This window comes from Rhincodon typus, chromosome 8 (assembly GCF_021869965.1).
Source record: "Rhincodon typus isolate 14 chromosome 8, sRhiTyp1.1, whole genome shotgun sequence".
Taxonomy (NCBI): domain Eukaryota; kingdom Metazoa; phylum Chordata; class Chondrichthyes; order Orectolobiformes; family Rhincodontidae; genus Rhincodon; species Rhincodon typus.
Window position 1 is genome coordinate 80781944 of NC_063339.1, and position 18317 is coordinate 80800260.

The 18317-nt window shown below is 40.0% G+C and overlaps 1 protein-coding gene across 1 annotated transcript in view; it reads right to left on the minus strand.

Moving 5' to 3' along the window:
* The window catches only part of stard9 (StAR-related lipid transfer (START) domain containing 9), a 286706-nt gene that overhangs the window by 230761 nt on the left and 37628 nt on the right, over positions 1 to 18317 (minus strand). The window contains exon 3 of the mRNA XM_048599610.1: positions 17229 to 17345. Within this exon, the coding sequence (XP_048455567.1) occupies positions 17229 to 17345 (117 nt within the window). The remainder of the gene's footprint in view (positions 1 to 17228; positions 17346 to 18317) is intronic.

The window sequence follows — 18317 nt, forward strand, 5'->3', positions numbered from 1 at the left end:
GAACACAGCAGGCCAAGCAGCATCATAACGTCAGCCTTCCTGCTCCTATGATGCTGCTTGGCCTGCTGTGTTCATCCAGCTCTACACCTTGTTATCTCAGATTCTCCAGCATCTGCAGTCCCTACTATCTCTCATTTATGTATCCAAATGTGTTTTAAAAGACATACACCATTTCATCAGGAAGTTCATTCCACACGCGATCCATCCTCTTGTGTAAAAAAAATTTGCCTCATGTCTTTTTTAAAACTCTTGTCTCACCTTTAAAACATGCCCCCTCGTCTTGAAACCCCCCATTCTAAGGAAAAGATAACTATTAACGCTATACCTCCCATTATTTTATAAATTTCAAATCAGGTCACCTCTCAACCCCTTACACCCTAGTGAAAAAAGTCCCAGCCTATCTAGCCTTTCTTTATAACTCAAACCTATCATACCCAGCAATATACTGGTAAATCTCTTCTGGACCCTCTCCAGCTTTACAATATCCTTCCTGTAACTGAGGCCAGAAGAGGCCTCACCAGTGTCCTGTACAACCTCAACATGATTTCCCAACTCCTATACTCAAAGGACTGAGTAATGATGGCAAGTGTGCCAAAGGCCTTTTTAACCACTCTGTCTGTATGTGTTGCAAACTTCAAAGAATTATGTACCTGCACCCCTAGGTCCCTCTATTCTACAACACTACCCAAGGTCCTACCATTAATTGTATAAGCCCTGCTCTTGTTTGCTGTACCAAAATGTAATGCCTCCCATTTATCCAGATTGAACTCCGTCTGCTATTTTTCAGCCCACTGACCCATTTAATCAAGATCTCTTTGTAATCTTAGAAAACCTTCTTCATTGTCTACTATGCCACCAATTTTAGTGTCGCCCATAAACTTACTAACCATGCCTTCTATATGCTCATCCAAATCACTTATGAATGACAAACAAAAAGAGGACCAGAAACGATCCCTCTGGGACACCGTTGGTCGCAGGCCTCCGATCTGAAAAGCAATCTCCACCATTATCTCGGTCTCCTACCATTAAGCCAAATAAGTATCCAATTGGCAAGCTCATCCTGAATCCCATGTGACCTAACCTTACTAATTAGTCTACCGTGTGGAACCTTATCGAAGGCTTTTCTAAAATCCAAATAAACAATGTCAACTGATCTGCCAACCACCACCTTTTTCGGAACTTCCTCAAAACAAACTCAATCAAGTTTGTGAGACATGATTTTCCTCTCACAAAACCATGCTGACTATCCGTAACCAATTTTTGCCTCTCTAAATGTCCATAAATCCTATATTTTCTAATCACCTCCACCAATTTATCCAGAAATGAAGTCAGACCTGTTGGAAAGAAATGCTCATTGTTGAAAATCTTCATTTAAAAACTCATACTTGAACACCACTAAATTTACTTCTGTGCTGGTTGTGCTCCTTCTGTATTAAACAAAAAAATATGCAACAGTAACTTTTGATCTATTTAGCACATGAGCATTGTTAGTTGAAATGCATGCTTCACATCTGGTTCTAATAAAAGATGCTTCAAGTTCATTTACTGTACTTAGCAAGGAAAATATTTCTAAAATGATTAATTTTAATAAAGAAAAATTAGGGGAAAGATTGACAATACCAATTAGTCCTTTAATTATATAATCATCTCTGAAGGTTTTTAATTTCAGAGTATCCAAAGCTCAAATTTTTCTGTCCTTTGAAGCCAATTCTGCACCTAGTTTTAGTTTTGTAAAGTCTGCAGCTGGTGATCGTATTGAGCCAAGTATAATGCAAACTGTTGTCAGGTACTCCTGCCCTAGGTTTGACTCCCGATTGGTGTTACTGGTTCTGCATCAGTTCATTGCCTTGGATTGCAGCTAGGAGAAACAACCTCAACTTCTCTGCCTGACTCCAGTGTACAGAGCTTATTTATAACAAATAGAAATCTATAAACATTTGTGATGAAATCAGTATCTTTATTGCAATAGTTCTTATTTAAATTCACATCCTATCCCAACCCATTCTTCCTTAGTTGTCGCTTTCATGTCTTACATATATCAAACCATTGATCTCTTACTGCATGCCATCCCATACTCAATTACATTCCTGCCACGCCATCCAAGACCCAATTCTATACAGAGCTGTTCACCCCAACTTCTCCCTCTACAACACCCCCATCCTCACAACTCCTAATCCATGTTCAAGAGCCAGTAGCCAAGACCAGAGAGGATGGAATCCAGGGGCCAGCGTCTGAGGTGGGACAACAGTGCCTGTAAGCTGTTCCTCCTCAACTACTTGTCCAGCATCCTTTTAAAATCATTTATTAAATCAGCTTTCACTAACTCTTCAGGAACAGCATTCTTGTTCTCAACAACCTGACCCTCTTGATTTTTTATTTATAACGTTTGTCATGAGCCTCCTTTTTTCAGTTTTCAATTTCACTTTTATTTCTTTGTCAACTGAGCCACAATAGTTTTGATATAAGCACCTCTGTAGAGTATCAAAGGAATATGTCTAGTACTTGAAAACACACTTAACTGGGGTGTTTTATCACTCTGTTATTAAATTATCCCTTCTTATCTACCTGTGCAAGGACCCAAGGCTCCTCTTGAGTTTTTCTTGAGAGCTAAAGTTTGATTTTTGCGGGTGAAGTTTTGGATTTCAGGGCTTCCAATTTCATTCTCTCCAACTGCTTCATTAAGTGATGTAGTCATGTAGTAACAATATCTTTTGTATTCTTGTTGGCATGAGGGAGCAGAATTAAAAGAATTCATCACCACTACTAGATGCCAGTGGATGTTAATTGGTAAAAAGACAACAGGTATAAAGGTCACAAAAACCAAAAGAACTGCAGATGTTGTAAATCAAGAACAAAAACAAAAGTTGCTGGAAAAGCTCAGCAGGTCTGGCAGCATCTGTGAAGGAAAAAACAGAGTTAACATTTCGGGTCTGGTGACCCTTCCTCAGTACAAGGTAACAACTGCCACACTTAAAAAAATTATTACCTTAAAACACCTTCCATAGACTTAAGCTCACAGCTAAACAGTTGCTTGTCTCTAACACAGTTGCTACACCTCAAGCAAGTCACATCACCGGAGACACTTAAGTGTGATAACGTAAATGCAAAGCTTTCTGAAATAAATCTGTTTGATATTACGTTATCAAACTGACAGTTTTCATTACATTGCCTCTACTACTTTTTGTCCCACATATAGTATCTCTCAAACTCCTGCAGCCTTAAGCTAGGAACTCCACAGTTGTAAACAATTAATTTTCTCAGTTTCGGATCACAGTAAACTCAATATTCCTTAGCTCAAAGTTTTAAAACTGCTCTTTTTCATGCTGCAGCTCCTCTCTTCTCCTTTTCCTGCCCTTCTTGAAACCTTCTTGTTACCCTCCCTTCTGAAGACCGTCTCTCCCCTTCTTTGCAATTATGCTCTTCTCCAACATTTTCTCATTTTTTAGCTCCTCTCTATTCCCCCATTTTTCAGGACCCATTTTCTCCTCCCCACACTTTTGTAGCCCTTCTTTGCACTTCCCTTCTCACTTTTGCAGCCCCTCTCTTCCATCTCCCACTTTTGTAAATTTGGGGTCAGGTGGTGTAGAGTGGGGAGCAGCTGTCTGCATCCTAAGTAGTTTCCTTGCATGTGAATCCAGGTTTGTCAGAGAATCCCCTTCCCATGTCAGACTTGCTGACTTCTTTTAAAAACCTCCCACCTATAAAGTTTGTAGAAAACCAGTGACCAAAAGGTATCCTCAGAATGAAAAATCCCTCGCTGTCTCACCTTGAATGAGGCAGTGAGCTGGCAGCAAGGGGTGCAGAAATGAGGGAGAGTGGTGAGCTGAGCGGTAAGGGGAGAGGAGGATGGTTTGGTAAGGAAGGGGTAGCAAATACGGGCACAAAACAAGGCCTTCAACAGCACCAATTTCCAGTGTAAATTGGGCCTATGCTCTTGGGAATTTATACGAAAGGTAGCTTTATTGAAATATGAAAGATTCTCAGGGAACATGACAGGACAGATACGATTTCTTCCAGTAGGCAAATCCAGAACCAGAGGAAGGTTGTTACATTTTGGAATTCACTTCCCCCGAGATCAATGGAGGCTGGGTCATTGAATATATTCAAAGCTGTATTTGATCGATTTATGATCGATAAGGGAAGCAGGGTTAAAGGAAGGCAGAGCTCAGGCTACAATCAGATCAACCATGACTTTATTGAGGCTGCCCAACCACTCAAAGGACCGAGTGACCTCTTCCTCGTACTATTTCTTAGGTTATTAAATTAGGTTGGTAACAGACTGGGCAACCATTAGTCTGCAAAAACAACCCGAAGTTTCCAGTTGCCTGCCACTTCAACATGCCACTGTGTTCACTGGTCAACATTTCTGTTTCAGGCCTGCTGCAATGCTCCTGCAAGGCTCAGCACAAACTGAAGGAACAGCATCTTGTTTTCTGCTTGGTGACCCTGCAGCATTCAGGGCTCAATACAGAGTTCAATGGTTTTATAGTTGAACATCTTGTCACATGTCCTTTACCTACACATTCTCTTGGCCCTGTCAGACAGGGGCTGCTTTCAGTACAGCCAACTCATTTCATCTACTTATGGTCCCCATTATCAGCCTTTCTTTTGCCCTGGCTTACCATTATGCATCCCGTTATCTGTCTGTCTGTCTCTCTCTACTCCATCTCCACTTGAATAGAGCCATACAACACAGAAACAGACCCTTCAGTCCAACTGGTCCATGCCATGTTCCCAAACTAAACTAGTTCCACTTGCCTGCATTTGGCCCATATCCTCCAAACCTTAGATAACACGGTGTAGAGCTGGATGAACGCAGCAGGCCAAGCAGCATCAGAGGAGCAGGAAACGGGTCGAGACTCTTCTTCATGGATTACATCTCTGTTTCTACTTTCTCCAATAGATAACACAGCCTTCAGCTATCGTGAAGCTGCTGTCTCAAATTCTGTATAAATACATAAAAGATAGGAGCAAGAGGAGGCCATTCAGCCCTTCGAGCCAGCTCCACCATTCTTCACGATCATGGCTGATTGTCCAACTCAATAGCCTAATCCTGCTTTCTCTTCATAAACTCTGATCCCATTCGCACCAAGTGCTATATCTAGTCACGTCTTGCTTACATTCAATGTTTTGGCATCAACTACTTCCTGTGGTAATGAATCCCACAGGCTCACCACTCTTTGGGTGAAGAAATGTTTCCTCATCTCCGTCCTAAATCATCTACCCCAAATCCTCATACTGTGACCCCTGGTTCTGGACACACCCACCATCAAGAACATCCTCCCTGCACCTACCCTGTCCAGTCCTGTTAGAATGTTATAAGTCTCTGAGATCCCCCCTACCCCTCACTCGTCTGAACTCCAGCGAAAACAATCCCAACCTAGTCAATCTCTCCTCATACATCAGATCTGCCATCCCTGGAATCAGCCTGGTAAACCTTCGCTGCACTCAATCGAGAGCAAGAGCATCCTTCCCCAGAAAAGGAGAGCAAAACTGCACACAATATTCCATCTGATTGTTATTTGCCTTTTTAATGCCTTCACCTTCAAAAAGGCTTTTCAGAATTTTTTGGTTCAATTGTGACATTGGGGCCTCTCCCAAAGTGAAGTGATCAACTATTCTGTGAAGGCCAACTTTTTTTTTGGGGGGCGGGTGGGGGGGGGGGGGCAGCGGTGGTGGTGGTAAAGGTGCCGTACAAGTACAATGTGTTATTGTTGTAATTACCACTATGGTCACTCACATGAAAGGAAGGATAATGCTACCAAAATAGTCATCTATCATTTTACACCTATACATCATGTTTTCGATTTTAAACAAGATTTAAGATTTGACAAATTCCTAAAGTGATGCTTTATAATACACTTTGATCAACGATATACCAGAAGAATGAACTGGAAAGCATTAATTCTTTACAAAAGTTAAATCATTTAAGTGAAAAGCAATTGAATCATAAGATTATGGATTAATACTAAACATGGGTTTCATAAGATTTCACGTAATGGCAGTTTAGGTTATCTGCACAAGTGCTGGAGGTCTTTTCAACCTACCATAGTTTGGGCTCCGAGTGTCACAGATGAGCCAGTAGACATTCACAGATCTAAAAGTATATAGTTGAATGAATAGGTATCAAACTGTTATTTTATGAAAACTTTTATGTTTTTCAAATAACAGTGCTGCATCTATTTTGATAGTGATTGGGGAATGCTTAATTTGATAATAAACAAAGTACACAACCAATAAAAATAATTCAGAACAGAGAAGGCTAGTCATTTGGCCTATCATAGTGAAGCAGATGTTTGTAAAGTGCTACCTGAAATTCATTACTTTTTTTTTAAATAAATTTATTCATAGGGTGTGAGCATTGCTGGCTTGAGCAGTATTTATTTCCCATCCCTCATTTCCCATGAGAAGGTGATGGTGTGTGGTCTTGTTGGACCACAGCAGTCCATGTTGTATAGGTGCAGCGAAAATGAAGTTCCAGGATTTTGACCAGCAACACTGAAGGAACGGCAATATATTTCCAAGTCAGTATAGTGTGAGGCTTAGAGGGGAACTGTCTCTTTACTAACTTTCCTGGGTTCTCTGATCCATTTTCATTTCATTGTAAAATTTACGTTTAATCTTACTTGAGAATCATTAAAGGATACAACTTATTTTTTAAAGTAACTGGATAAACCAAATAGTTAGGGAGAGAGGCTATAGAGCAGTATTGGACTTGCATTCCAATTTATAATCCAAAAAGCAAAAATATGTGGTCCGTTACATTTATCTAATAGTATGACCAACTTAACGGAGCCAAGAAAGTCAGTTATAAGCAGATTTAATAAATAAACCAATGATTATCTACTACTTCAGCAAGACATTTTAATTAAAAAAAATTCATATCAGATGGCACTGGTATGCATGCATCTCAACAGATGCGCCACAAAACATTAACCCACTCTCAAGATTACAAACTGCAGAACACAAATACTTAGCCATTACAGTTTTAATTGATTGCTAGTTTGTAAAATCTAGCCTTCCCCTGCAACAAACTTTAATCCATTACTTAAGTCCAAACATCTAATTTGGGACTATTTTACACGGCTTGCTTCCAAAACCTGAGTAAAGTTAACCGCCTGCCTTGCTTATGATTAAATAGGAATGGTACAAACTCTATGTGCTTCATGCAGAGCAGAAAGTGAAGGAAACCTTCCTGCTTCATACTGAGCTTCTTGCTTAAGTCCAGAGCTAAATTTCTAAAATTGGCCCGAAAGCCTAATGTACATGAAATACTCTGTTTGGGTCCCTGTTCCCATTCACTGTCCTGATATTCCTGCTGGAAACTGGTCAAATTCCAAGTTAGATGCAATAAGGATCGCCTGTCGAGACCTATTCCTATCCACATTGCAAAGACTGAAATGTGAAAATGGTCAAGTATTAGACAACTAGCATTCAGCAGCTATCAATAAAGATGATAAAAACAAATTCATTTACTTTGTTTGGCAAAAACATTTAAGATTCTTCAAAATTTTATTAAGGGAAACAAATTCAATTTTAAATTTGTACCTTGGAAATAAAGAATTTTTCATTTATATTGCACGGAGTTTCAAAGACATTCCACAGTATTCCCAGCCATTTTCACACACTCAATTTCAGTTGTAATATAATGTCAGGAAATAGGCAGCCAATGACTACATAGCAACATGCCATAAATCAGCTAATGAACGGTGTTGTGTTGTAATGAAGTCATGAACATGGATAAACATAGTCAAGCCACTGGGAGAGCTTCCCTGCTCTTCTTTTATTCATGTCATAGGATCTTCTATACTCACAAGCAATGTTCCCTCTAAGCAGTGTATATACAGTCACTCCAAGGTTCCATGCATGTCAATTAGCATCAGCACACTGAATGCAACACCAACTTCTGATTCCAGAAGTCCCCGCACACAAGAATCTCAGAGATTCATGCAGAAAATTAGAGGGAACATTACAAGTGAGCCAAAGGAGCTTCAATTAAAAACTTTTCATCCAAAACACAGCACTAGATAATGCAAAATTCCTCAGCACTGCAGAGCAATATCAGCATGAATTATCTACTCAAGCATAAGTTAGTGGCTAAATGATTACTTTTACTTGAAATTCTAGGTTTGGCTCTGATGCTTTATAATTTTGTTTTAGATACAGCAATCCAAATAATGTAACAAGCTCATAAAGGTTATAATTTCAGTATGAAATGTTCTTTAAAATTTGCCTCGCTGTATCTGTGGCACTACAATCACAAGCTAATTGTGGCCTTTGTATGGTTGCCATGCAAAGAAAGTCCTGTCTCATCACTCCCTGGTGCAAAGACATACCAAACCAAGTCACTTCTCTTAGTCACATGAATGATGCTTTCTGATTCATCCACAGGTATGGGCATCACCGACAAGGCCTGCATTAATTGTCCATCCTTAATGGAGAAGCTGCAGTGAGTTGTCTTTGTGAACTGCTGCAGTGCATTATATGGGGTGAGGAGAGGTTGGCAGAGGAGAGTAACAATATTTGGATGGCATTGTTGTCCAATATATTAGTCACATAACTAAACCGACAATTCAAATGATTGGATTAATAAGTAAAATGAGTAATAGAACCCTTTCTTCAATTAGATGTAAAGCACATTGGGAATATCCTGAATTTGTGAAAAGCACTGTAGAAATGAAAAATCTGCCCATCTTTGAGATCTTAATACTCATACATACAAAGTATGTGAACTTTAACCTTTTCATATAACTGTTGGCAAAATTCCAAGGTAAAAAGAAAATGATAATGTTTATAACAAAGAAATAGAAATGGTAGATTACCTGCTTTCCCCAATTCTGTCCAACACCTCCCAAAATATCCATTATTCTGAGAGCAGAGGTGCTCTCCTGACATCCCTGACAAAATTTCTGTCTTGAGTATCTTTACAAAAATAGACTGTGTAGTTTTGAAAACCACCATATATATGTGTGTATTTTTTCTTAATCTCACATCTATTTGTTTTATAAAGCCTCAGAGACAAACCTTGATCATATTTGTCTACTTGCTCACTTCCAGCCACTAACTCCTGTTAGGAACAGCAAAGGACCTCAGATTTTCACATGCTTCATCAATTAAGTTGTGTACGTAAATTTCAACTACGTGCTGAGAATAGAATATTTTGAAACTGTCACAAAATAGCACACTAATTAAGTTGGTCAAACTATTGGATAAATGTAAAGGACCACATATTTTTGCTTTTTGGATTATAAATTGGAATGCAAGTCTGATACTGCTCTATAGTTGAAAGACCAGTAAAATTTTTCAGAATATTGGACACCCCAACACACACAGTCATAGAGTGGTACAGCATGGAGACAAACCCTTAAGTCCAACACGTCCATGCCAACCAGATATCCTAAATTAATCTAGTCCCATTTGGCCCATATCCCTCTAAACCAATCCTATTCATATATCCATCCAGGTGCCTTTTAAAATGTTGTAATTGTACCAGCCTTCACCACATCCTATGGCAGCTCATTCCACACACACGCCACGCTGTGAGAGAAAAAGTTAGGTTCGTTTTAAGGGAGGGAAGAGGCTGCATGCAATAATGACAATGGTAGAGCATGAGTCTTGGTGGGATGTGGATGCAGTAGCAGAGGCAGCACTAGATTGAGGTAGCAGAGAGAAGATGGCACCAGCCCTGGCCAAGAAGAGATGATCACTGATTTGCTTCCCACACTGCTAGGCATTCCTCTGGATGGTTGAGACTATACTGACCCAGGGGGTAACCTTAGACCAGCTGTCAGCGTTGTGATCTCCTCTGCCAGTCCTGGGTAAAGAGGGCGACCCTCCTCTTCACTACTCTGTCCACCAGGACCTCCAGGTCCTTTTCTGCAATGCAGAGTGATGTTTTCCCTCATCTGCCATGTCCAGACAAATGTCACAAAACGCGCAGGGCAGCTCTGGACTGATGGTTCTTGACAGCGTGCCCAACAGGCTTTTTAAGATGTTCAAAATGTGGCAAGTACCTCTCTGCCTATGGAATTTTTGTTCGTGCTCCCTCAAGATACTGCACAACTGAAATAACTGCACACAGTAGGTATCTCCTCACCAAGTCACCCTTTATTTACTTGTGCACAGTACACTGGCTGTGGCCAGCTAGCTCAGAGTCAGAGTCAGTCACTTGAACTGAAGAGATTCTAAATCCCCTGTTAATACTGGTCAGCCAGTGCCTTCTGATTGGCCCAGGTTAACAATGCCAATCAAGGGCCTTGTAGTCAAGAAGGTCCACCTTATTCCAATCACTACAACAGCCTTTAGGACAGATATATTTAACATAATTACAGAATTGTTATATAGGAGCCAGCAGATTGGCAAATCTTGCCAGGTACCTTAAAGGCCAATTAAATGAGTGACATGATTTGAAGTCAAACCACATGCAAGATAAAACTGCTTTTTGTGGGTTTGGTGAACAGGGCTGAGGCGGGGGGAGAATGAACATTCATACAAATCCATAAAATAACTAACAATGGAAGGAAGGTAGAGACATATCTACTGGGTATTATTCTTTTACTCTCTCTCTCTCTACACTATCTACAGAAATCAATGCCTCCAAGTGGACCATGAAGGATTTCCAAAATATTTAAATGACACAGTAATACCCAAGTGGTGGTGATTATGGCAGATACTTCACAGGTGAGGATCATTGGAAAGGTCCGACTCTGTAGTAATTGGCAATACATTGGCGACTCAAGAGGCCAGTCCTTGAGCAAGGGCACAGGAACGCCTAGTTTGGCAGGCCTTTGGTTATCCATTCATCTGTATTCTCCAGCAGCCTTGTTCATTTCAAACTTGTAGCATGTTCTCCTGATTATTGTGTGCCAGCCATCTCTGCAGGCAGCCTGATACTCAGCTGGTTCTTCAAGAATTTGCAAATTGCACCTTGGTTTTGCTTCCCAGAACATAGTTCACAATAAACCACTGCTTTAGATATTCTTGAATCTTCCTTGCTTAACATGCATCCTGTCCAGTGTACTTGACATTGCAAGAGAATGCATTCAGTGTTGGCGATTGGCCCTATTAGCTTCATTGTTGGAGTTATAATCCTGCTATACGACGTTCATTACACAAGACAGTGTTGATAGAAGTACATCACCTCCTCAGTGTGTGCCAGAGATACAATTGTCAACAAACAGAAAAGCTTTTGGTGAGATTCTATGGTTTTGCTATGTTCCAGTAGTCACCAAATGGAGAGTTACCATCTCTTCAGGAGGAGATTTCCTGCCTTCTGTCAAGCCTTTTTTATTACTGGAAACATCACTCTAAACAAGATAGAAAGATGGATGACAGAACACAGATTTGGCCAACAATACTGCAGATGTAACAGCTGCCCAAAAAGGGTCCCATTCAACAGGGCCTGATCTTTTAAGATTGCATCTGGTTGATTCGAAAACTCCGTACTAAATAATTATTGACCACACTGCTGGATTTGAATTTATCAATAAAGATGGATTTCCACAGAGTAAGGTCAGACATGAATTTTACAAGAAGTTAAAGCAAGATTGAAAGACTTGCATTTGTATAACATCTTTCAAGAACTCGGAATATCCCAAACAAGCTTGACAGAATTTTTAATGTTCAATTTCAAAAAAATGTTGTACTACATGAATTGCAGCAGCCAATTTGCCCACAAGATTCCCCCAAAACACCAGTAAATGAAAGTGGTATTTTGAATGCACAAGAATTATAGTTGAAATATGTGAACGTTGAGTGATGTGCAAGTGAAGAGGGAATGGGGATATCAGATACATGAGCTGTGAAAAGCTACTCGTGAATAAGACTCTGACAATAGTTTTTTGCTGAATTTTTGGTCGAGGAATGGAACATGATAGCTGAGATGCATCTGATAGTCTACACCAAACGGCAACAAGGTCAGGGTTGGAAATCTTATGCAGTTCTGTATTCTTCATTAGCGAAGGTTTATACAGGATGCACTAGAACCATAAACTGAAAGAAAGAACTGCAGATGTTGGAAATCTGAAACAAAAATCAACTGGAGAAACTCAGCTGGGTCACGACTTAAAATGTTAACTGTTTTCTTTTCTCCAGACGCAGGCAGCTTTGCTGAGTTTCTCCAGCAATTTCTGTTCTTGTTGCACAAGAACATGCCTGTTAAGAGGAAATATGAAAGAAAGGACTCCCAAGGCTATTTGCTTTGTTAAGAGGAAATTGTGGGGTGATGGTAGAAGTATTTAAAATTAAAAAATATAGCATAGGGTACAGAAAAACAGAGGCAAGATTAAATGAACTAAATAACTGCCCCAGATTTCAGAAGTTGAGAAGTTGTGGAATTCACAACTGGAATTAGTGGTCTAAGGAGTTACTATGTCTTTATTGGAGAACAGATTATCTCAATGTTTGAACAAGAGTAGAAATAATGAGGCAAAGCTAATATGGGATGATGATCCCTGCTTCTGAGAAGGGTAGATATCAACATGAAACGCTTTGAAGACTAACTTTTTTCAATATGGCTTTTCCTCTTCACTCGCAAATTATTTTTGCCATTGCAATTTCCAAACCATTCCATGGAAAACTGTACTGCTTTTGCTAAAACTTTTACATTTTCTCTCCTGTCTCCAAGGGAATGTTACCTCATTACATTGACTGTGCCCAGACTCTGGTTTCAAATTGAATGAGGTAAGAAAATTATGATCACATGTAACGGAGCCCTTCACCCTCCTTTGTTTCAAAATAACTGTACCTGGTGGGTCAAACTTCCTTGTCATATTTATCCCCGTTGTTAATCCCTTTAATGACACACTCAAAATTACAAACAAAGGAATGTTTGGATTTCTATGAAAAGAACAAGACTCTCATTATTACCCAAATTGGTTCTACGGTATATACATATACACATATAATATATAAAAAATCAGAGCCCTTCATTTCTAACATTCAAAGGAATTATCAATGTCATTAATCTGATGTGGACCTCCAAGAGTTTCGGACATGCCTCAGAACTGGCAAATGATAACAGCCAACAAGTTCAGGCATGAACTACTTTTGCAGCAAACCTCAGGAAGATTAATACATTATTATTATTATTATTATTATTACTACACAATACCTCCTGTAAAAGAATACATAAAACATATTATTCTTATGAGAGTACAAAACAACTTATGAATGTACAAGACAATACATAATGATATGTTACATACTCATCACACAATAGTGCTCATATTTCCACACTTGTAAGAAGCTTAACCCATTGCAACATTGTTGGCATCGCTTACCACAGTTGATCACTGATGCAAACTATGAGATCACACCTGGTGTGATCAGGAGCCCCATTCTGGCAGGACAGTTTCTGGGTAGAAGACAACAGTAGGTTGAGAAGGTGCATGAATAGATATTCCCTGGGCTCCCCTTTCAGTTAGCTGAGCTTTTCATTTCTGCTTAGCTTGTCCAGTGCCCATCCAAGCAGTCAGCTTCCAGAGGTCACAACGTTCAGTAACGTCTGTCAGTCATCAGCTTTAATGTCCATGCATACTTCATGGGAAGATCTTCTTGTAACAGAGGTTTGGAATCTAGGAGATCGTGACCCAGTGGTCAGTTCATCAGACAGATGTTTTGGGGTATATAATGGTAATCCAGACAATGAGCACGGCATTGCTGCCTTAGATAAGAACATAAGAAATAGGAGCAGGAATAGGCCACCTGGCGCATCCAGCCTGCTCTGCCAATCAATGAGATATGGCTGATTTTTTCGTGAACTCAGCTGCACTTACCAACCTGCTCACCATAAACGTCAATTCCTTTACTGTTCAAAGCTCCATCTATTTATCTATCTATCCTTGCCTTAATTCATTCAATGAGGTAGCCTTAACTGCTTTACTGGGCAGGGAATTCCACAGGTTCACAACACTTTGGTTCAAGATATTCCTCCTCAACCCAGTCCTAAATCTACTCCGTTATTTTGAGGCTAAATCCCCTAGTTCTAGTTTCACCCACTAATGAGAAAAAAACTCTCTGCTTCTATTCTCATCTATTCCCTTCATAAATTTTTTAATCCCCCCACCCCCAAGACATTCTTCTAAATGATTATATGCTGCCACCAACTCTAAATACAATGAATATTATTTTTTCCAAAACTCCCTCATTCCAGTTAAAGAAACCTGGGTGAAAAGATGAACTCTACAAGAGACGGCCGAAGATTGTAATTAGCAGGCAAAATTATTCAGGATAAACCTAGCAATATTTAGAGGATGCCAATCTTGTATTTTTTAAAAACTACCTGGATTTTAGGAAGAGGAGAAACAGCAGTGAAGCAGCAGCACACAGTCTGCAGCTGGAAAAGTACTCAGGAAATTCTACGCTCAGAATGTACATGCAACAATCAACATTTTAAGCTGACAGTACCTCAATATTGTCTCGATCGACAAGAACATTTGTCTTTTGTTTTGCTGAGATTATATGTTGAAACGTGATAGGAGCTTGTTAATACAGACAACTCTTGTCCCACAGTAGAAAGTGCACATCGAGGCAGAACGTATTGAAGATGAGTTGATAGCTTCTAACGAATTACACTTACAGGTCATACTTATTTTGTTTTTGATTTCTGCATGAAAATTTCGTGTAAACTTCTTGAAAGAAACATTCAGATTTACTTCCAGCAGTTCTTAAAAATTTTCTCGTGCGTTGTGGGCATCACTGGCTGGCATTAACCAGCATTTATTGTCTGTCCCTAGTTGCCCTTGAGAAGCTGCCTTCTTGAACCCCTGCAGTCCATGTACACGCATTACGCTGTTGGAGAGACAATTCCAGGATTTTGACCCAGCATCAGTGAAGAAAAGGTGACATTTTTCCAAGTTAGGATGATGAGTGGCTTGGAGGGGAATGTGCAGGTGGTGATGTTCCCACATATCTGCTGTCCTTCTAGGTAGTCGTGGGTTTGGAAGGTGATGTATAAAGATCTTTGGCAAATTTCTGCAGTACATCATGTAGGTAGTACACACTGCTGCTATTGAGCATTGGTGGAGGAGAGAGTGGTTGTTTGGATGCAGTGCCAATCAAATGGGCTGCTTTGTCCTGGATGGTGTCAAGCTTCTTGATTGTTGTTGAGGCTGCACTCATCCAGGCAAGTGCACAGTGCTCCATCACACTCCTGACTTGTGCCTTGTAGACGCTGGTCAGACTTTGAGGAGTCAGGAAGCAAGAGTTACTTGCCACACTATTCCTAGCCTCTAGCCTGGTCTTATAGCTACAGTGTTTATGTGCAAGTCCACTTGAGTCTCTGATCAATGGTAACCCTCAGGATGCTGTTAGCAGGGGATTCAGAGTTGGTAAAAACATTGAACGTCAAGGGAAGGTGGTTAGATGGTCCCTTATTGCAAATGGTCATTGCCTAGCATTTGTGTAGTGCAAATGTCATTGTCACTTGTCAGCACAAGCCTAGAGATTGTCCAGGTCTTGTTGTATTTGAATATAGTATCTGAGAAATCACTAATGGTGCTGAACATTGTACAACCATCAGCAAACATCCCCACTTCTGACTTTGTGATGGGGGTAAAGTCACTGATGAAGTAGCTGAAGAAGTTTGGTCTTAGGAAACACTATCCTAAGGAACTCCTGAAGAGATATCCTAAAGCTTTGCCTTGTGTGAAGACTTTTTATCCTCCCCAAGACATATTGCTGCTGCTTTCTCTAAGAATGAGGATGTCCCTTGATATTAAGGAATTAACAGCATTATATAAGTTCTGCAGTGGGATTGCCACAAATTGGAATTAGAATATGGAACAGGCCTGCGTTTTGCTTAACTGAAAAACAATTTACAAAGATGTCAATCTAATTATCTCACTGATGCTTAATTGAGTGACAAATAGACATAGACCTGTTTGTATTTGTATTAGAATCACAGTAGTGTACTACACAAAATGTGGCCATTCAGCCTACTCCGTCTGTGCTCGCTCTTGCAAACAGCTACTCAAGTAGACCCCAGATCTCACTCTTTTTCAGGGTCCTGAAATTCTCTTTCCTTTTCAAGTTATTATGCAATCCCCTTGTGAAAGTTAGAATCTGCGTGAGGGTGTACATTCCAAGTAATCATAATTCAGTCCTGAAGTCTCATCAGCTCTGTTTGCTGCTTTATCAATTGCCTTAAATTAAAGCTGCTTGGTTAGCAACCTTCCTGTCAGTTCAAATAGTTTCTCCTGATTTACACTACATTTGCTGTTATTTAACAAAGAAAGCTACCTGGAGGTGAAACATCTCTTGCCAAGCTCAACATACTACACACTTAAGGTAAATTAATCTTCCTACAAATAGCAAGACAATCTTTTTTGTACACCACAATGTGACTGACTTCCTTTTCTCCATCTCATGAAGTAATATATCAATAACATCAAAGATGGAGGAAAAAAAAAATTGAAAAGGAAAATTCAAAACCTCATTTGTTATAAACAGCAATACGTTTCCTGCTAGGATAACAATCTAATACCTGGGCTCAGGTGGTCAACAGCTTTGCTGTTGTGGTTGACAATATAATATGCTCTGCCTTCCCCTACAAAGTGGATTGGATTACAATCTTGAATCAAGGAGAGCTATTACATGTACCTACAGCACTGACACACGCGCACACAACACCAATTAACAGGAGTGAATCTGATCCGCAGCACCCACATGGAAAAGATTCTCAGTGAGTTGAAATGCCACTTTACATGCCAGATGGCACATTAACACTGCACTTCAAAAATAAAGATGAGAATTAGCTACCATTAAATGCAAAAAAGCTACAAAATATATTGAGTCCAAAACATGTTAACTTTACTGTCCTTTTAGACATACTGATTAAATGTCTGATAGAAATTCTTTCAGAGACAGTTATAAGACAGAGTAGATAATTCAAATGAGAATATCATTAAAGAACAACGCATTACAGTTGTAGGTCAGCTGGCTTCGTTGGTAGAGCTCCTGCTTCTGAATTTTAAGAAGATTGGTGATTCAAAAGATTTCTTTATGAAGCATTCTTAATGGATGAGTACAATGTACTACAGCGAGAGCACAAGCTTAATTTTAATCAAAAAAAATGTTAAATCCTGCAGCTACATTTAGTGAACATTTTTCCAACAGTTAGTCAGCCAATCACAATGGCAATCTTAAAACAGTGGACAAACATAAGTGTATGCTTTAGAAAATGCTGCAATACATAAAAAAGGAATTGAATAATACTGCTCAATGCTTACCAGTTCTTGAGGTGCAAAGTTGGCAGAGTCAGAATCTACTGACCAGTAACAGTAATCAAACATGAACTCGATCTTCTGCTCCCTTGCATTCCCAGAGCTATCAAATCGGGAATCCAGCTAATATGGGATTCAGAAAACATAAGCAAATTTAAACATGATTTCCCAACTTCTAAACATGCATTTTAAATTCTATGCATTTGTCTTTTGAGGGGTTTGGTCAATTATACTTTCTTTTAAAACAACTATTAGATGTTTGTTATTTGTCAATTAGTTATAGAACATTGAACTGTACAACACAGAAACGGGCCCTTCGGCCTACAATATTGTGCCAAACATGTCGCAAAATTAAACTAATCCCTTCTGCCTGCCCTTGGTCCACATCCCTCCATTACCAGCATATTCATGTGCTTATCTAAAAGTCCCTTAAACGCCCCTATCGTATCTGCCTTCACCACCACCCCTGGCAGCGCATTCCAGACTTCTACCATTCTTGTAAAAATAAAAACTTCCCCCTCATATCTCTTTGAACTTTGCCCTCTCACCTTAAATGCATGCCCCTAGTATTAGACATTTCAACTCTGGGAGAAAAGATTCTGACCATCAACCCTATCTATCCATCTCATAATCTTATAGACTTCTACCAAGTCTTCCGTTAGTATCCGCCGCTCCAAAGAAAACAAGCCGAGTTTTTCTAACACCTCTTCCATCTCTAACACCTCTCTCCCCTTCCTGGACCATCTCTAACACCTCTCTCCCCTTCCTGGACCTCTCTGTCTCCATCTCGGGCAACCACCTAGAAACTGATATTCATTTCAAGCCCACCGACTCCCACAGCTACCTAGAATACTCCTCCTCCCACCCACCTTCCTGCAAAAATGCTATCCCCTATTCCCAATTCCTTCGCCTCCGCCGCATCTGCTCCCAGGATGAGACATTCCACTCCCGTACATCTCAGTTGTCCTTGTTTTTCAAGGACCGTAACTTCCCCTCCTCGGTGGTCGAGAATGCCCTCAACCGTGTCTCCCACATCTCCCGCACCTCATCCCTCACACCCCGTCCACGCAATAAGAACCAAAAAAGAATCCCCCC